Source organism: Biomphalaria glabrata, chromosome 2 (assembly GCF_947242115.1).
Source record: "Biomphalaria glabrata chromosome 2, xgBioGlab47.1, whole genome shotgun sequence".
Classification (NCBI taxonomy): Eukaryota; Metazoa; Mollusca; class Gastropoda; family Planorbidae; genus Biomphalaria; species Biomphalaria glabrata.
In genome coordinates this window covers 19,780,464-19,802,130 of record NC_074712.1, presented here as the reverse complement: position 1 = coordinate 19,802,130, position 21,667 = coordinate 19,780,464, and the positions used below count along the sequence as shown (strand labels likewise).

The following is a 21,667-nucleotide window of genomic DNA, read 5'->3' as shown; positions in this document are numbered from 1 at the left end:
TTTAAGGGAAGTTGCTAACAGTCTGGCTAGAGCCAGTATTGCTTTTGGATGCCTCCAAGCAAAACCTGGCAGAATAAATTGCTTCACCTCCCTACAGAAATCAGTGTCTACCAAACAGTGGTTCTTGACCGATCTTTTGACCCTTCTAAATGGATCTGAAACATGGGTACTATACAAACAGCAGGTTAGACATTTTTAACACTTTCACCCAAAGATGTCTGCACTCCATCATGGACATATGATGGCAAGACCATACAAATAGAAGCTGTTTTTTTGGGGGGTAAAAGCTGGTATGGACAGTACAAGAGGGACTGCTAATAGTTCAAGTTACCCTGTGCAGGTCACGTCTGCTATACAGAGGACAATTGTATATCAATGGCAATCTGTTTAAAGCTTTAACTGACAAGGAGAGCAGGCAACTTCCCAACAGCTGGAGATTTATTACAAAGGCAGCGGGATACTTTCTTCTTCTTCAACTGTCAGGTAGAGTTGAGCCCTCGGCTCTTGGAACTCTAGGCCAGCAAAAGTGAACAAGAGCTCCCTCTCACCGGCCTGAATGAGAGCAGTGTACACTGTTCTGTCTAGAACAGTGTGCACTGTTCTGTCTGACAGGTGGGTCAGACTCGCGGCAAGAGACAGCATACACTAAGACCCCCGCCACTTTCCTTTTCTATACCAGGCTAATTGTGCGGGACACGCCATTTATGTAACGGCCCCATGAGGAACAACGCCTGGATTGTGACAAGGTTGTGGGAGCTTTTTTACAACTCCGCACAGTGCAATGAGGATGCTCTCGCACCCCCACGTGAGTCTTGTTTTGCTACCCTTTAGCCTAATCGTTTCCTCTTACGATCGTTTCCACCCGGGCGCCACTATGAGGCAGGGTAGCATGCCCGGGCAGCGGGATACATATTTGAGACTTGAGACAAAGAGAAAATCGACTGCAGAGGACAGATGTAGACAGTGTAAAGAGAACATAAATCAACCAACATTGGACAATTGTTGTCTCTGCTGTAGTTCACAACTGGGACTGCATAGCTATGTGAGATACTGCACTCCATATTAATATTCAGACTTGAGGACATGACTTATTATTATTTCAACAACTAAGTTGTAATGTCTTTTTAAGTTTTTTGAAAATTGTTTATGTTTTTTTTGTTTTGTTGGTTAAAAAACAACAACAGAAAATGCATTTAGATGAATGTTTATTTTGAAAACCATTATTAAAAATATCTACAATAAACAGATCCTGAAATATAAAAGGGCGAAAGTACTCAGAAGTCTGTTTACAAATAACACCTACAAGAATGTGTGTAAATATTATAACCGATAGTGAAGTAAAAAACTTGTTTTAAAAAATTTTAATTTAAAAACAGGTATATAGGGAAAAAAAATCACAAATAAGGATAAATTTACATCTTGTGTTTCAATCATTCTGTAGAGAGAAAAAAAAATCAATTAATGTCAATGATAAGAAAAGTTTCTTTTGGAGGGGGGGGGGGGGGAGGAATTCAAATAATGTTATTCACTCATTCCTAAACCAATTTACTGATTTGTGATTTAATATAACACATCTCAAACCTACTACCTTATTGCTAGTCAAACATTTCTTACATATCATAATCAATTTTAAATATATACAAATATAAAAACTATTATTTTAAAAAATTATGAATTCCTTTAGAAATATCACATACCAGTATATAGATACCGCACATTGAAAGCAGGTTTTGATTGCCTTTTTTAAACTTAAGCAATAAATAGGTGAAGAGTTTTAAAAATTCACAACTCTACTCGACGTTTTTGAACTTACATGAACATATATCTGTGGTTTAATTTCAAAATATGTTATTGCTTTAAGCATGTATGTATTTTTGACATTCAGATTTTACTACCTTAATTTAGAGGTACATAAAATGTTCAGGACATAAAGAAGACATTACCTATAAATGCCAGGCAAAACACCTGAAACTAAGGTTAAGTGATAGGATAAAAACTGCACAAGATTATGACAAGAGCCATCAACATATATAACTTGATTTTCCTCAGAAGTGTAATGACTCAATAGTAAAACCCATAGAAGTTGGGTTTAATTGGGTATTTCCATAGTGACGCAACTGTGCCCTTATTTCTTTAATAAAGTGTTGTTTATTTAAAAGGCTGAATTATCTTATTCTATATTGTTTATACTGTTGGTGATTGGTATTTAAGAACTTGCAGATAACATCTCAAGTCAACAGATTGTACAACAGCTCCATCAACCACCCAACAGAAATGTTATCATCATCCCCATACAATAACACAGTGCCAAATATGGCTGCTACCTATTCAATCCCATAACGGCTGAAAACAACAGCTTAGCACTTGGTCTGCAATAGCCAATGAAATTAAAATCTCACTAGAGAGCTTACTGTAAAAAATAATTTGAAAAACAATGGTGGAAAATAATTTTAAAAATCATCCATAACTCTAAATCATGGCATCGAGTTGTAATGTTGAGTTCAAGATTATTAATTATTTTAAACGGGTGTTACTTAGCCCTATGGGGTGACTTTGTCTACTGAAAACTTTTAACTCTTTTCATCCTAACAAACGATACCAACGTTGATTCCACCAGAATGTGGTAAATAATTACGGAGAGAAAGAGTTAAAATGTGAAAAGCTTTAAAAAATTGTGATTCCTGAGTGGTTTCCCATGAATTTTCATCTAATTTTCAAAGAATATAAGTTAGTGTTTAGAAATCACAATATCTCTTTCCTGTAAGTAGCAAAACAAGGCAATAAACAAAATATTTATTTATTTATTTAACTCTTTTATTGAATATATGCAGGGATCCTTACTCATGTGTTTAAAATAAAAAGATGTAGGCCATATTTAATTTTAAAATGATTATATTTGGAAAATTTATAACAGTCAACCAGAGATTTCAGTGTGGCTAATTAGCTAGTAATTGTTTTCCCAAAGATATATACTGTCAAATTTGTAGGAGAATCGTTAAAGCTGTTTTTGAAATATGTTAAGCTCCACCCATGAAGAGTTTGCAAGCTTATAGGAATTGTTAAAAAAAAAAAAACAGTGGCTGAAACATTTTTAAAATCATTTCAAAATAAAATCACTTACATTCTAATCTAATCATCATCATCATCTGGTACAAACAGTTCATGCTCTTCTAGCCAGGCTGCAAATTCACGACTTAATGTTGCTCCTCCAAGTAAAAATGGTGTTATAGTTAAAGCTACCTGGAAAGAACAAAAAAATTGAAAAATGCATTTTAATTTTGTTTCAAATTGTTAAAGTAAAAAATATTTGGCAATGTTTCTTTCAAACTAAACTTGGTGTTAAGTACTATATTATTTGTAAATGTTCTTTATCTTCTGAACTATTGTTCGTACCATAGACCTGATACTCAGGTTTAATGACACAAATGATTTATTTATATAGAAGAACAGCTCATTTTTTAGCAACTGACATATTTTATTACACTTTTCACTCTTATTAAATCTATACTGCAGTTCCTGCTGCACACTATACACTTTTTTTGTCTAGTTGTGTTTAGTTGTCACTTGCTCCTGAGTTACCAGCTTGACCACTGGACCTGTGTTGTAAACTGTATTTTTTCTGTTCGTGGTCATGTGTCTTGGGGTACTCGGGAGAAGTGTGCCCTGCTCTGGAGATCTTTGGGCTAAGTATATCTTTAGTCATTATTCAGTTTTATATAATGTATTAATTAGTAGATATAGCCTCAAATGATTTCCAGGCAGTATATTTTACCCTGATGTTCTGCATCCTGGGGTACTCCCAAAGGGGACATATTTTTGTAGCCTTGTCTCTGAGGGATTCAACCTGTATTGAATCATCAGATGGACTTTACCGAACGGAGTCTATAGGTGGGATTCTATGAAGCTTGTAGGCTCATAGGTTTCCCTGAAGCTCATAGTTCATCATGACCCTTTTGTTTTTTGGGCTAAAAGTGGCTGTGTCAGCCTGAAGCCTGTAACCCCAGAGTGGCCAAAAGTGGTTGTGTTTCGACCTGAGGCCTGTGACCTTCAGTTGGCTGTGTAAGCCTGAAGTCTGCAATGTCTGCAACCCCAGAGTGGCCAAAAGTGGTCATGTGTTGACCTGAGGCCTGTGACCTTAACTTTTCTACACTGATGTGTGATTTCCAGAATGTGACGATAGTGTATATATTATATGACTAGGGCGGTGTGCCCAGGGCCGGTTTTAGGCCACTGCAACCGGCCCCGCGCTTTCATAGGCCCCGCGCTAATTCTATGTTAATTATTAAATTGCAAAATATTATTTACTTATTTACTTTTATATCGCAATTTCGTACTTAGTAAAGTATGAATAAAATGCAAAGTCGAATTTTTTTTCTCATACAAAATCTTAATTTTCACTTATTATCTTTATTCCCACCCGGACTAGGCCCCGAGCAATCAGTTTCGCATAGTATCCCGCAAGTGTTAGGACCGGCCCTGGGTGTGCCATACAATTTTTGAGTGTATCTTTTGTTTATTTTGTATTGAGAAGGCCAGTGAGTTGATGGCTATTTATTTACATAGTTGTAACATATGACTAGAGCGGTGTACCATACTATTTTTTTATGTGTATCTTTAGTTTATTTTGTATTGAGAAGGCCTGTGAGTTGATGGTCATTTATTTACACATTTATTTGACTTTTCTTTTGTAAATAAACTAACTGACTAAGGCACTAAGCCGTCCAGTCTAAGTCTAACTTACTAATGACTAAATTCTAAAAAAAGGCGACTATTCGTAGTAACTAGTAGTAAGTAGAAGTAGAGTAGAAGTAGAAGCCAGCTACTGACCTGAGCTAGATCTAGTTTAAAAATTGTTTAGTTTAGAGTAAAGTTTAGTCAATATACTAATATAGAATATAGACTCATTATAGAATATACTATATAGAGAATGTAGAGAGTAATAAAATAAATAATACTAAGACTAAGTATTTAGAGTGAATGAATAGTCAATAGCCTACCATACCGCCATCTATCGTAGATTTAGACTCTATAGATTCTAACTCAATGTCACTAAACTTCGCGGACTTTTAACGGCTGTGAGAGAATTATCTTCACTAGATTCTAGTGATTTAGCGTAAATCTAGAATCTAGCGTATTTCTAGAGCAATCTAGACATTAGATGTACCTGGATCTAGATCCTTAAATTAACTAAAATTCACGGAGTTTTCAGGTTAAGCGCGAATTATCTTCACTAGATCTAACTTAGATCTAAATCTAGATACTATTTCTAGCTAGATGAGAAGGATGTATCGTGAGAAGACTCAAAATTAAAGTACCGGTAGCAATTATACTTAAACACTGAATCATAATCTCCAAATACAAAATCTAATAAAATACTCAGAAAGACACAAAGATTAGATGATATACGGACTTTCCACGCGAAGTCACTCTTACTGTTACAAGAAAAAGATTTTCGGCGAGGGAGGGCCCGGAGGGGTGTAGCCTTCACATTAGGCTGCTAATTGCTCTAGTTATAGACAATAGTCACTACAGACTAGATCTAGCGCGTCTTCAGTAGTAACAGTGAAAGGAAAATAGTGCTAAGTGAAATGCTTGCTTGAGCCAAGGTCGTTTTCAATCACGAGGTCGCCCTTCACAAGTGGGTGAAAGGCGGTGTAGACGCGTCGTCACTGGTCAGCTCAATGTAACCGAAAAAAAAAAAAAAAATAAACACTAGGTATCGGGAGGGAAAGAACTCAAGGTCCAGTTTTAAAATTCAAGGTTTTTTCACCGTTTTTTACGAAATTCAAGGCTTTTACAAGGCCTAGAATTTAATATGAAATTCAAGGTGTTTTCCAGGTTTTCAAGGTGGCTACGAACCCTGTATTTCTCAATATACTATTATATTTTATTTTTGTGTGTGTTGGTGTAGATTGAGTTTGTTAAGGATTCATGTTTTTTTGTGGTCTATTGAATGTGACAAATTTTATTAAAATATTAAAAATCTGTTCTAATGTTGTTGTTTTTTTCTTATATATATATATATATATATATGTATGTGTGTGCGTGCGTGCGCGCTTGCGCGTGTGTTTTATATGAAATTATTGAGAGTTAAAAAATACTTAGCTTACCAGGTATCTTATTAATGGCAAAACAATTAATGAGGCATATTAATTCCACCCCCCCCCCCCCTCTTTTCTCATCTCATTCCAGACAGGTGACTAAACTAAGGTAGATTAACCAGTACTAGCATTTTAGTACATTTTAGTTTTGAAAACGATTTTAAGGCGGTAGAGGAGACAAGTGCACACTGATACAGTACCGCTAAAGCTTAAAATCCGTCAATGTGCACATTACTTAGCTAGTCTTTGGTTTGGGTTGGACATAGTTGGCGCATAAGCAAACATTAGAGTTGCATTAGAGAATAATCCATTTGGTTTATTGGCTTGACCACATAACAGACGTTGAACTCCTTGAGTTGTTACAGATAAACAGTACCCATGCCACAGCAACAATTGCGTGGGAGGGTCAACACAAACGTTACAAAGACACTTTTAAGAGTTCTCTCAAGGAGTGTGAGGGAAACGCTATATCTCTGGATTCTTTCTTATTGCCTGAGGCCGTGAGTGTCGTGTTTCATGATATGACGCAAGGAGCTTGGTAATCAACAAAGAACGTAGATCTAAGATTTAAAAAAAGGAAGGTGAGATAAGAAGCAGGCATATCTGCAGCAACCCATGCCATCTATGTGGTCGCTTTTTAAAAGAAAAAATGGACTTCAAAGCCATCTTCAAATTCATAGAAAATGGGAAATAATCTCATCTTCAGCTACGAAGGAGGAGCTAGCTAATCTGCTCATTAATTGATTAGCTACCGGTTACGTTAATGTGCAAAATCGACATTTTTCCTCTAGATATAGGCCTACTGTTCATATTAACTGTTTAGGTACCGTTAAGGTTAGGGTTAGGATAGAGTTAGGTTTATCTAGGTATGCAAGCTCCTGCAAATAACTATAAAATAATAATTTAATTTATTAAGTGCTGTTAACAAAGCACTATAAACCTTTGCAGAGCTGATTATTTTGTGTGTCAAAAGAGTTGAGTCAAAGATAATTACAACAACGTAGTATCTGGACAAGTGGATCCTGATAGTTGGTGATAAATACGAAATTAGTCGTATTCTAATTCTGTTCTAAAGTTGCTGCTCGGCGGTCTGTAAGTTCAACAAGAAAACAGCGCACACGTCCAAATACCCATATTGTTCATATCTCACAACCATCAAAGACATACCTCATTTACTAGGCGTCCCATTTTTGACCACTGGAGCAATACACCACAGGTGTGTTATATAAGTCACACTCATACAATACGCCACACACGCACACCAATTACCATTCACAAGAGGGGAGGGGAGTCATATATGGAAAATGAAAGAATGTCAAGAAGAGGGGAGGGAAGAGAAAGTGGCGAAAGAAAACTAAGTCTTACGGGGGGGGGGGGGGGGGAAACAGAAGTTAGCAAGACATCCAGGATGACGTAACATCCAGACGATGGCGTTTTCGGCTAGCGGCTCATGGGTGTCCCTCTTTGCTTTAACAGTGATAAGGGGAGGGAAGCTAAACGACCTCTGTGACCCGAGGCTGAGTCTGCCTTGGTCCAATGAATGGAAAACGGTGTGTGTGTGTATGTACAGTAGATGGACTGGGTGACAAACTCAGCTCTGCTATTAACATATGATTTTATTCTTTCTGACTCACAATCGACTGGTGTCTGGAAATATTTAAGCTCCCAGTAATTTAAGCACCCGGGACCGGGAAATCGGACACTTTTTGACAAGGCAGAAAATTAGGCACTCTTCAATAGAGACTTAATTTTAGAAGATAATTGATTTTTTTAGCGCATGTTTTATTCCGAAAATACCAACAATAACTAATTTTCAACAGAATGTTCATGAATCAAAAGAAAAGCTGACAAACGGAAAAAAAAGTACAATCACAAGAATGCGGGGGAAAATCACATTATATAATTTAGGCCTGCACATCAAAGGATTCTGTGGAGGGGAGGTAGAGATGATTTCCCGCTTAATGCTTCACATCCACCACCAACCCTTTAGATTAATTGTTAATATTATTATTTTTTAAATATATATTATGTCGCTACCTCTCTCTAATGTAAAATTCAGCCGCTCATAAGTCAGTAGTAAATGCAAAGTCAAGTTTGAGGGTGTGACAGGTGGGGAAATGTGACGTGTGTTTGGCACGTTTTATGTCTAGGGGATGATTATTTTTAATGCTATCACACCCCCACTTATCAGCATATGAATCGGGAGCAGACACGCAACGAGACAAAGCAATGAAAGATAGATACAAAAGTTAAAATAAAGGATATTTATTTACATGAATATACATATAATAATAAAAAGAGGGAGGGTTTGCATCTATCTCTAGTATATTCTATGTTTAATCATCACTCTTGCACATAATAAGAGAGTATGTCACTTTGTCCTCTGACTTAGCTGGTATTCCTGTTGATGTCGCAGCTGGCTGTGTCCTGGCTTGAGGTTCTGCAGCTGGGGGTGGCGCTCTAGCGGATAGAGGGACGCCGGCGATATAGCTCTTGTGGAGTCTCAGTCCCAAGTTCTAGTATCTGTAGTGGGCACAGTATGGCGGGTGGCCGGATACCGTGGGCACAAGGTTACTGCGGGCAGAGCTGATCTGCCGTGGGCAGTGTGAGTAACAGGATATGTCCAGTGAGTTGCAGAGGGTTGGCGTAGCTATGACGTCTCGCACAGATCTGACTCTATAGGGACGTCGCGCCTAATAGCTTGACAGGTGGGCTGTCGAATAGGCGGGCAATGCCGATAGCGCCAAGTAGTAGAGTTGGGTAGATCTCAGTAGGCAAATGCAGCGCTGAATAGCACTAAGCACAACTGCAGGTAAATGGATCGTTGATCCAGTAACTAGGCAATAGGTGATTCTTGATAGCAACTAGGCAAGTGCAGCGCTGATTAGCACTAAGCACATAGATAGGCCAGTAGGCAAATAGGCAGACACCTGAGGGAGGCTGCGGATAAATAAAGACAAGTTAGGACATGTCTCTCATACATCTTATCGATGCCCTCGACTGAGGTGCATTCGTCAGATTGGTAAAATTGCTTTAGAGCATAAAGGGGAGATGATGACAAATGGGATTTGGAAAATAGATGGCAGATAGTAGCAATATAGAAATGTACATAAAAGGGGAAATAATAGTCTCAAATAAACAACACAGGTGGATAGAGAAAGAAGGGGGGGGGGGAGAAGGGCGGTGGTCAGCGACCCAGACGATTTGTTTACATATGACCGTGGGTCGAGAACAATGGAGCGTGCTTGAATGTAGAGTGTGTCCGTTCAAGCGGGGTAACTCTTATAAGAGTAAAATGAGTAAAGCGGAGATAATTCATATATCTTCTCTAAACGCAGTATCAGTGCGCTAGTAAAATTATCACGGTTGTCAGCCGAGATAAAGGAATAACATAAGATGTACAAATATATACATGGTTGCATCAACGATCAATTGAGCAACCTAGCATTAATAGATTAATGCAATACTAAAATACAAACATAGCACATGTTTATGTTTTCTACTTACGCCAGTGAGAAATACACAATGCACTAATTAAATACAAATGAACTAAGCAAAATACACATGATAATATCCAATGGAAATAGCACAAAAGTAGTTAAGATGGAACTTGTGATTAAGTTCGGCTTACCACCAGGTATTCCTCTAGGAGGGAGAATAAATGATATAGTCCAGACTCGATCGACAGCGATAGAGGAGTGAAAGGGTCTGGCTTGATTTGAATCTACTTATATACAGGCCTGGAGAATGTGGGCGGACACAGGAAATGTCCAAGGCTAAGATTTATCTTACACGTGGGTGGATTTGACTCGAGGTGGGAGCCGCACCTTGGAATATCACGCGGTGTGTTAACCAGGGTAATCCCTTAGATCAAAGAGAGACGTGAGAGAAGGGGGGGAGAAGGATTAGCTTGCATTCAAACCAAGGTGGTGTCAACCGCGACCGTCAGTCAGACATCCGGCGGATAAGACAAAAGAGATAGTGTGATTATCTTTCCCCGATCAAGGGCAGATAAATGAAAGGACTGGCCTAGTTTTCTCCAAGGTGGTCAACTAAGTCTAGCCTGGAGGAGAAAAGGTGGTGCGGGTGGAGAATTCAGGGGTAGGATGGGGAAATAATTAAAATAAAATAAATAAATAATGAAAAATAATAATTAATGCTGTGATAATTTAGAGTGACTCTGACAGCGAGTTTTTGACTTGTCACAGAGGGTAGAGTATTGAATTTTACCATTTCAGCCCCCACCCCTTTTAAACGATAAAGCAAAAGATTCTGATGATTGATACAGAGTCGGATCGGTTGTGATGACGATAAATATAATCGCCTTATCCCCAACTACCTTAACCTTTAAGATGTGCTTGTGGAAGGGAAGGCAGAACAGAATGATAAATTAGCGCGTCAGATATTTACTGATTTACACAGCTAAAACCAACCTGACGGTAAATCTCCTCACATCTCAAACAAGACTAAACTAAGAATCTTTAACTCTATTGTCAAGGCTGTCCTATTGAATGGTTCGGAAACATGGAGAACAACTGAAGCGACAACAAAAATAGTACAGACCTTCATCAACAGATGCCTGAGAAATATCCTAAAAATACACTGGTACGACAAAGTAGAAAACACCAAACTGTGGGAGATGAGTGGGCAGAAAAATATAGAGGTGTAGATCTTAGAGAGGAAGTGGAGATGGATTGGTCACAAGAGAAAATGCCGATAGAGATCTAAAGACTGTTTTTGACAGTAGAAGTTCCCTGTAAGCAAGCACTGATAGTTACTTTCATTGGCCTACAGTGACAGGATTTCGCAATGCATCTGGCCCTATTCGCACCTTCCAGCACCTTCGACATGCCCTATTACAGTAAGACCTGGACTTCATCATTCTCTGGTCAATCTGTTTTTCCCGATCAAAGGATCCAGCTATACACACCCACCCCTCCCCTCCCAGCCCCATGCTGCAGTTTCACCCCTCCCCTGACCCCTCCCTGTCGCTCCCACATTTTCACCTCACAGCCCTGACCACCCTCCCAGCCCACTCCTGCTGTTTAACCCCACCCCTGACCCCTCCCAAAGTTTCAACCATTTCTTGAGCCAGTCAGTCAGTTTCAGTGACCTTGGTTACCTAGCCACATTCCTTGACTCTTGAGGCTAGATTAGAGAAGACAGTCATTTTACCTGGGATATTTCTATTAAATGAATAAATATTTATATATGAAATTCTTTTCTATAAGGACTTCAGTTGTTTATTGCATGTATCCTCAAGCACATTCTAGATACAATGCAACAAGTCTCATAACACACAACATTACACTAGACTAGTCCACTAGATTTAGGCTTAGATCTATTTAAATTCAACATTCATTTCAGCTTTATTGAAAAATGTTACAAGCTGTCAGCACCTTAAATCTTCATCAAATCATTTAAAATATAACTTCATAGATCTATACAATAATCCCATCATACATAGGGCAATACCCCTAAATCTATTTTAATTCAATTTCTATGGAAAAAAAAATAGGTACCTAAATTTACGCTTTATTAATGTCATTCCAATTTTAAATAATAATATTTTACCCCCCCCCCCCCATTCCTTTTTTTAAAGTACTACTTCTACTGCAATAGTAAATATTCCTATTATTTCTATTTGTTTTATTTTCTCTCTCTTGCAATCCGCTATAAGTTGGCGATATTTATATAGGTCTGTGAGTCTGCTCTACAGCGATTTAATTATATTATTTATATATGTTTTTATTTTCTCTCTCTTCGAGTATGGTTTCAGCTGGCGATATTAAAATCAACTAGGTTATCTCCCCCTGGAAATAATTTTTTTTAGCAATGATTCAGCGCTGAGACATCGCAAAAATCTGGCCAGTGGATGCCAGCTGCTGTCTAGAGATGTAAATACGCCAGCTAAAAAGCGGAAATTACCTTTAGTTTAGTTATAGTATTAACTTATAGTTATACTAAAGTTATAGTGATAAATACCATTATTAGTATTATTATTAATATTAATACTAATAATAGTAATACTAATAGTAATAGTAATAGAGTTTCATGTTTGTCCTAGAGACACTATTCACTATTGTCTATTGTCACAATTGTGTCACTCAAGTCACTGTGACTATCCTATCAGAATAAATTGAATAATGTTATAATCAGTACTATCACTAGAGTTAGAGATTGTAAATCTTACTTTGATAAGCCCAAACCGAACTTGTGTTGGTCTTGGAAGAAGTGCTCCACTTTCATTTTTGACCATTGTTCTCACAGGGTTTATTACGTTGTGCTGGCATAATCTATTAGCATCCAATATTAATTTGTGAGCTTGACTAGCCAGCAATCGAGAATTCATCGCAGCCATTGTTTATTTCTGTGACTGTAAATTAAAAACATTGTCAGATTTTTTTATCGAATGAAGTAAAGAATTTTTTTTTTACTGCTTCTAGATCTAGATCAGTGATGCCCAACGAAAAGATACGAAAACGAAATGAAATATGTATAGATCTAGAAGTCTGGATCTAGATCTACTTGAAATTATTTTATTATAAGAAACCATTTGATCTAGATCTAGAAATTAATTTAATGAATAATATATATGCCTTTTATTATTTTTTACGCGCCGGAAAATGGCTTCATTACATTTTTTTTAAACATTGTTATTTGTAACTTGCAGACTCGTTTTCATAAATATTTTGTTTTGTTCATTTAGTTCGCAATCTTAGAGTTTTCTTTCACTCAAGGGCCCGGGTACGCTGTTCTGCCTCATCGTGCACCCGGGTGGAAACGACCATTAGAGGAAGTGGTTAGGCTAAATGAATAGCACAACAAAACTCCCGTGGCGGTGTCCACGGGTTGGCGAGAGGTTTTTTTTTTTACTGTTTGACGCTCAAGCAGGTTTTTTTTTTCAAACTTAATAGAGCTCGAAGTGCCTTCGGCCACTAGCGGATCCAGAACTTTGGAGTGGGGGGGGGCGATTTTTTTCCAAACCCTAACGCCCAGTAAACCCTAACCCTATACATAAACGTGCGTATAGCGCACACACACACACACACACACATATATATATAAGAATAAATAAGCAGTATTTCTCAGTATTTTCATGCATTCTTCACTACAGAAACGCATTCTCCTGACATCTACAGCTCTTTATCCATCAGTGGAGTTCGGGGCGAAGCCCCGACGCCAAAAAGCGTTTTCTTGCATTTTTCACTGCAGAAACGCCTGCTTCTGACATCTACAGCTCACTATTCATCAGTGAGTTTCGGGGCGTAGCCCCGACGCATAAAGCGTTTTCATGCATTCTTCACTGAAGAAACGCATTTTCCTGACATCTACAACTCATTTTCAATCAGTTGAGTTCGGAGCGAAGCCCCGACGCCAAAAAAGCGTTTTCTTGCATTTTTCACTGCAGAAACGCCTGCTCCTGACATCTACAACTCACTATTCATCAAACGCATATAGCGTTTTCATGCATTCTTCACTGAAGAAACGCATTCTCCTGACATCTACAGCTCATTATTAATCAGTGGAGGTCGGGACGCCAAAAGCGTTTACTTGCATTCTTCACTGCAGAAACGTCTGCTCCTGACAACTACAGCTCACTATTCATCAGTGATTTTCGGGGCGAAGCCCCGACGCTAAAAGCGTTTTCTTGCATTCTTCGCTGAAGAAACGCATTCTCCTTACCTAAAGCTCATTATTCATCTTATTAAAAAAGGACCTTTTGAATAATGTTGTACTTGAAAAATATTCTAATTTGAATGTATACGCCCTTAATACATTGCAAATAAAACCGATTTGTTCCTTGAAAAGATCAGATACCCCACATATTTAGATTAAGGTTTTGAGGATCGCTGCCGAAAAAAAAATTCGATAAATAATATTCAATAAAATTCAAGCATAAATTGTGAGTTATAGTCCCAAATTTAACTAGAAAAATATTAGATTGAGTAAAGGCTAGAAAAAAGGCTACTCATCTCAATCGTGACTCTTATACTGAAAATTTTTGTTTGAATTCTTACTTTTCCAAAGCAAAGTCTTTCTTAAAATAATTATGATAAATTCATGTGAAATTACATAAACTCTGTCTGGAAATGGGAGGGGCGGTAGAATGAAAACGATTTATCCTCGCTGTGACAAGTCGGATTAAGATTTGGCCGTTTTGGGTGTCTAGGGGATTTTTATGGTTTGAGAATCCTTACTTGCACATATAAACTACAAGCACAGCGTTAAAATGCAGGCAACAAATACTATATTTAGATGCAAACTTATGTACAGTTTATTATACAAAATCAGATAATGAAAGGTGACATGCTGTACAGTTGCTAGTATGGGATCTAGCGTATTTACATATATAGGACTATCATCATCAGATGTTAGAACCAAGGGGTCTGAGTGTCATTAGGCTGCTTGCTTTGCTTTAGGTCCGGTGCTGCACTGATGAGACGGGTGTGGCTAGTACTGATGCTGTCTGCTGGTGGGCTGGTGTAGGGGATCCAGGCTCCGGTTGCAGTCCAACTTGTATGGTTGCAGAGCTAAGCTGCGTCTACCAATCAGTCAATCCAGTGACGAGTCTGTGGCTAGCGTTGTTACTTGGACTCTTGAACGATGAGTAGGACTGATGTCTACAGATCTGGTGTCAGCAAATCTGTTATCAGCTTTAGGTTGCTAAGATTTCAGGCGGATGTGGTCTATAGATAAAAGCTGCAACGATATGATGTATGCGTCGGTTTAGCCATAATGATAACACTGGGAGGTAGATGCCTTTCCGTGAAGGACATCTTCAGACTGATGTATAGAAACCATAAGCTAGTTTCATATTTATCAAAGGGACCTAACAAATGAATATAGTGTCCCATCAAGGGAGATAACAATAATAATGGGGACTCCCATAAAGGGAAATAACAAACAGTAACAAGTGATATATGATAAGTAATATAAGTGACGCTCACCAATCACGGTGAATAGCAAGTACATACATCACTAAGATAAATGAGATGAAAGGGAAAGGGGAGATCAACGTCTGATACTCGCCCGTGCTCTCACATAAGTAAACATAGAGCATAAGTAAATACATACTCAGTAATAAGACATGTTTACAGAGGTGTTTTGATAATTCCCTGCCAAGGAATTGATAATGATAATATATTGAAGGCTCGTGCTGAGCGCTAATATATCAGAGATAAATTAATAATGGTTAAAGAGCTAAATACATTTGGTAAGAATCGTTAATAAATTCTAGTCCAGATGGTTTGAAATTTAGCCACAAAAGTCATGATATAAAATATAAGTATACAGTAATCTAATTAGATTATCCATGATAAGAATGCACAAATAAGTACGGTACACAAATAATGTAGTAATAAATGCACAAATATATATTTACATTACTAAGTAAAATGGTTCTCAAGCACTTTACTAAGTTACATACCACCAATCCAAGTGAAATAAGGGAATGAAAATAGTCTAGAGCTCAAGCAAGAGATAGATGTGCTCCCTGTGGGCTCTCCAGCGTGAATGAGATCGGACGATGAAGTTTGTCCATATACACGTGGATAGAAAGATGGGGGGGGGGGGGTGAGTGGCGGGAGATAAGTGCAAAGGTGGTCTAGACTATCTGGCGTCTTTGACAAAGAGATCCTCGCTTGACCGTGACGGCGTTTCCGGGAGATAGACACCGCGCGAAGGCGCGAGTTGAAAGTCCAGGGAGTTCGCCAGGTGGTCAGAGGATAGAAAGGATGGGGGTATCAGAGCTCGGCTGGATCAAAGGAGATTATACCTTGATAATGGCTAATGTTTGACGAACAGCGTTGCCCGAGGCGTTGAGTTGAATGGGCACTTTGAAGTGACCAGCCGCTCCCGGAAGGGGGGGGGGTCAACGGATGTTTGCCACGATAGATGGAGGGAGTGTACTCTTGTCAAGAGTCTAGTGTGACGCGTGTCAAGGTGGGAATAGTAAAGTGTGACATCGATGCCAAAGGGGTGGGGTTGGATTGGAGGGGTGGTGGCTGTGTTTTTAGCGCTTGATTGGCTAAATTAATAAAAGTGATGATTAATAGCGAGTAAATAAATTAATTAAATGCTTAGACCTGAGTGATACCTCGAGTGAGCTAAAACGGTTCGTCACACTCGCTCCTTTTTATAATTTCTGCTAATGATTGTGTGAGCGTGCGACCCCAGGTCTATTTGTTATCTATTTTTATCTGTATTTCGATCTATTTGCTTTATATAGGCCAGGCTAGAATAATTTAATCTAGTGTCTTTTCTTCTTGCATAGGTCAGTGCTGTGTGTTTGTAGTTTCCGCTATTTATAACTTCTGCTAGTTTTAGTCTTTTTCTGTTATTTGTGTTTTGCTCGTAGAGGAAAAGTAGTTTTAAAAATAGTTAACTAGCTTTAGAGTTGTTGGCACTGTTTCCATTTCTTTGTCCCTGATTAGTTCTATGTATTTTTGTCTTTAGCGCTTAGGTTAGGTTAGTAGTTATTTTCTGATTTCAGTCTAAGTGCTAGTCTAGAAGCTGTATAGGGTCCCTGTACGAGTTTAGAACATAAATATCTTTCTTCTTCCTTTTGGTATTTTTGTAAGATTTAAATTTTAAGGTTCTCGTTTTTATGCTGTTTAGTTTGGTATATAATGTTGTGTAGTCCGTGTCTTTAGTAATTTTCTAGATTTTATTATAGCGTACGGCTAGGTACAAATTAGGGGAATCAGTAGTCCAGTTTAGTTTTAGGTAATTAGCGTGACGTCATGCTCTCCGATATGTTCGCGCTGACCAGTTATAGCTGGCTCCAGAACCACGTTGAGCCCTCTTTTGTCTTGACCAGTGGTCAGTGCCGACAGTAGTGCCGGTGTAGAGTTAATTGTGTGTAGTGTAATTTCAGCTGGGACCGCCTGCTATCCTTACTGCAGTACTGCTGTTGTTAGTCTACTGCCTGTAGGCTGTTGTTAGTCTACTGCCATTAGACTGCCATTAGTCTGCCATTAGTCTGCCATCGCCTCCCTGTACCTTTTTTTGTTATATTTTATTAATTCTAAGCTTAGGTCTAGGGTAGTAATAGTTAGATAGTTGGTTTGGTTAGTCTGTTAGTGTTTGTAGATTTAGAGGGTTTTAGTTAGTTGCTGAGTTCAGTTGTAGTGCTAGTGTAGCTCTATATGTTATATTTTATTATTGATTTATTTGTGTGTGTAAATAAAGTTTCTTTTTGTTTTATTTATCCTAAAGTAAAAGTTTCGTTATTGCTTTCTTTTAGTTAGCTAGATTAGTTTAGTTTAGTTCAATTGTGCTGTCTGGTTGCTTAGGCGACTCTAGCCCCTTGGTCGCAGACCGAGGTGCACAGATTGGGCCCACCCGGTAGAGCTACCACCTGCCTACTGTTGCTAATGAATTTAATGTTGAGCAGCAGAAGAGAATAGGCCACCACAGCTCGCGCCTGCCTGACCTGCTCACAATTGCATTTGGCATTAAAGAATAAGGGTGGGGCCACTCGATACGAGAATTTAATTTATAGCATATATAAATTATATTAGTGGCTGATTTTTTTTTTTACATTTTGTAATTTCTTAACTATAATACAAAAAGAAAGAGTATTGCTTTGTCCGATGAGGGAAAGAAGATGGCAAGTATCGCCCCTGCCACCTTTTTCTTTTTATATTTACTAATCATAAAATTTGAGATTAGAGTGTGGTGCGACATAATATAAAAAATGGTCTCACATATTAATTATATAAAAATTCAACTATTTTTGTTCACAAACTATGATTCCTCCATAAAAATATGACCGCCAGTACATGCAATCGCCCCCCCCCCCCTTTTACCCCACCGAATCGGCCAAGATACCTGAAGGAGAGCGACATAATATCAAATTTATATATCAATGCAACTAATCTTGCTCACAAACTATGATTTCTCCATAAAAGTAGGACCGCCCCCCCCACTCAAAGGGATTAGTTGGGAAGGGCAGTAGAGGTTTCGCCCCCCCCCACACCAATCGGACAACAGGGGAACGACATAATATAAAGATCGGTTAAAATATCAATAACAAGTTTTAATCATATAGATATTTAATTGATTCTTTTGGCAAGCTGTGATTTCTACAAATAAATTGGACCGCCCCCCCACTCAAAAGTTTATGGTTGGGGGGGGGGCGGATTGATGCTATCGCCCCCTCCCGACCCCACCTAATCGGCCAACATACTAGATGGGGGGGGGCGAAATAATCTAAAAATAGTTTGAAATATAAATAATTAGTATATATTATAAACATAAGTAATAAATTCGTATACAAATTGTGTGACTTCTATACTAAAGCTCGTCCGCCCCCCCCCCCTTCGGGGGGGGGGGGTCGGCCGAGTGGGGGGGGGGCGATCGCCCCTACCGCCCCCCCCCTGGATCCGCCAGTGCCTTCGGCTCAGCTCTTCGGTCTGCAAGGGTCTTTATTTCAATATATTTGCAGTTGCGCGGGTCGGGCGAGATTTCACGACGGAATCAACAACAAAAAAAAAAAGCTAGCTGTAGCATTCATACTCTCCTGCCTTGACTACTGCAACGCCATTCTAGCAACTAGCAGGTATTTCTGATGACAAAATCGCCAAACTGCAGCACGAATAGTGCCACTGAAAACAAGACGAGATTCCTCTACAGCTCTCTTGCACACACCCCATTATTTGGCTTCATGTGAAAGCAAGTATTAACTACAAGGTGGCCACACGTCATCAGTGCATCTACAATAAAAAAAAAATGCCCTTGTACCTTAGTGAACTGATCATTCCATATTTCCTCAAAGAACACTGCGCTCCATGCGCTTCTAGAATCTAGTGAGTTCTACTTTTCTCCCTCAAAAGTTACGGTTTGTGGGATTTTTCAAAACACGGACCAAAGATTTGGAACTCGATCACTCCCCATTGATCTCAGACACACAATAAAATGCTTCACTATTGCATTCAAGAAGAACATTAAGACATCTGTTCAAAACCTTTCTAGATTAGTTTGTAGGCTAATTTTAGCTCTAGTGTTAATGTTTGTAATGTTATCACAGCTCATTGAACCTACATTATGTTTGTTAACAGCCTCTATAAATTAAATTATTATTATTAAATATTTCCATCGATCATCCAATCTCAAGGTATAGTTTTAACCATGATTTAACAATATTTTTATCTCAAAACAAGAATGACGTCATATTTGTTTTATAATGCCGTTTAATTGTTTTTTTTTTAAACAACCATACTTTCTACTTTCTTTATAAAACAAATATAATGGTTTATTATCATGTTCCACAAAAAATAAACATCCTTTCATTTTTCCTGGTAGATTCTACATTCAGTCACATTCTAAACAACAAATGTTAAAGGTTATGGTACCAATCGATCAGACAAAATTGTGGCCCTACCCCTAATCATCTAATGTTGATCAAGAAACATGTTTCAATCTTGTCTTTTGGAGGGGGAGTTTTTACACTTTGTACTGGCGTTTAATTTGGTGGGCCGTATGGAACCACGTCGCGGACCGGATCTGGCCCGCGGGCGTAGGCCCTATATTGGGCATCACTGATCTAGATCTTGTCTATAATTTATATATAGTTCCTGGTATACTATTTAGTATAGATGTAATAAAACGGGACCTCAAATCAGTGAACATCAATACTGACCATTCGGAAGACATAGCTCTAGACCGCACCAGACGGGAGAGACAGTGACCAAGAAAGCTATGGACAGCGAAAGAACATGGGCCTCATTTATCATTAAAATATTACCTACAATAAACAAAATTAAAGAAAAAAAAAACAGTCACTAAATTCCATCCATCACCCCCTGCTGGGGGGGGGGGTGAACACCAGATAAATAATTATTATTATGTAATCTATCTTTTCTTATCTTATAAATTACAGACTTAATGATAGGCATAGCCTACATCTACGTCGCACGGTTACGTTGTTGTTTACTATAGATAGAATTTAAGTACAATTAGGATAGGAAGATGACTTATTGTTTAAATCTACATATATCATGGGCGTAGCCAGGATTTTTTTCGGGGGTGGTGGATGGTTGGGGGGATTTCTCCCCCCCCCCCGGCAAAAAAATGTGTGTGCGCGTGCGTGTGTGTACATAATTAATCTTTCTTTCGGAAGACGTTTATTGTACCCTAGAATAGGTTCTTTCTGGAGTTAGTGGAAAAATTGTAAAGTCCCCACCATTGCCATTGAGTTCCCTCAGCGCGGGGCTCCGCCAAGCACTATTTCTGGTATTGAAAGCCGACAAAATGCATATTCTGAGGTATCTACAGTGCTTTATCCTGCTATTCAAACGTTTTATTTCAAAAACCTAATGTGCTATTCTTACTGACTTAGATCCTCCCGCGTCGTTCGTCGCATTGGGCGGCAAGCTGCTTCCACAAAAACCTGTCACTGGCAATGTCTGAAGCCTCTTCCCACCTGCTATGAGGACCTACGTGAAAGTGTGGCGCCAAGTTGTACTAAGATGTCCTTGTTTGCGCTCTCCTCGTAATGGCCTCCATGTCATCGCAACTCATTATGCGTAATTCATTTGTCGGAGAACATGTCCCGCAAACCTCACGCGACGCTCTGTCACATCCTTAGGCCTACTAAGGGGTCGACTCCTAGTTCGGCATAGGATTTCCTTGATTGAGACCCGATCTCTATAAAATCCATCTTAGCCATCTTTGTTGAGCCACATTTAGTCTTTTTCGATTTCGGCAGATGATTATCTTATCTTATCTTATATAATACAGACTTTACTTCAAAAAAAAAAAAAAAAAGAAGATGATGACATCCAACGCGTCATGCATTCAGTCATGCATATTAACCAATGGCTTAAATTCTGCCATGTCACTGGTTTTCCTAGCTAGCTCAGGCAACCCATTCCATGCTCTAATAGCACTAGGGAAGAAGGAGTAGACACCTATTTGTACAAATTTGTCATAGCACTTTATTAATGGAGTGTGTAATTTGCTTTTTTTTTATATTGAAGAGGTATTTTTTTTTAGCTCTAAACCCCGCTGGAGGGGGGTTTTAAACACAAAAACCCTCTTGGCTACGCTCATAGAATCTGGTGACTGATGTATGGATAGTTTTATCGAAAATTTCGGAGGGGGTTTTGAAATCGAAATCTTCCATAGCTATGCTCTTGGAATTAGGGAATGGCCGTTTGCATTCTTTTTATTTTTTGGTTTTGTTTAGAGAAGTGGGGAATTTGACTGCAAACTCCCCTGGTAGGGGAGTTTAAACTCAAAACCCCTTTGGCTACGCCGGGGCAAGTGATGGTTTAGTGTTAAAATCTCACTTAAAATTAAAAAAATCAAAGCAAAAAATCAGTCACTAAATTCCGATCCCCCCTGCGGGGGGAGATATATCATTGGGGGGATCCCCCCTCCCTAGCTACGTCCATGCTATATATACGTCTTCTTCTTGAATTAACGTCTGTAATAAGATAAGACGTTTTTTTTTGTTTTTTTTTTTTGTAATTTTATTGTTTTCTTCGTAGGTTTATTATTCAACGTCTAGTTTTGATTATTTAATGACCTTTTTTGCGATTGTATTTGTGTTTTTCTAA

The 21,667-nt window shown here is 38.5% G+C and overlaps 1 protein-coding gene across 1 annotated transcript; it reads right to left on the bottom strand.

Annotated features, from left to right (window-relative positions):
- Positions 1–1,188: 1,188 nt before the first annotated feature.
- Positions 1,189–12,477, bottom strand: LOC129924517 (essential MCU regulator, mitochondrial-like). The gene is made up of 3 exons (XM_056019598.1): positions 12,295–12,477; positions 3,122–3,240; positions 1,189–1,435 (listed from the first exon to the last, which is right to left on the bottom strand). Exons 1-2 carry the CDS (start codon positions 12,460–12,462, stop codon positions 3,130–3,132), a joined length of 279 nt encoding a protein of 92 aa, XP_055875573.1. The 5' UTR covers positions 12,463–12,477; the 3' UTR covers positions 1,189–1,435; positions 3,122–3,129.
- Positions 12,478–21,667: the final 9,190 nt, after the last annotated feature.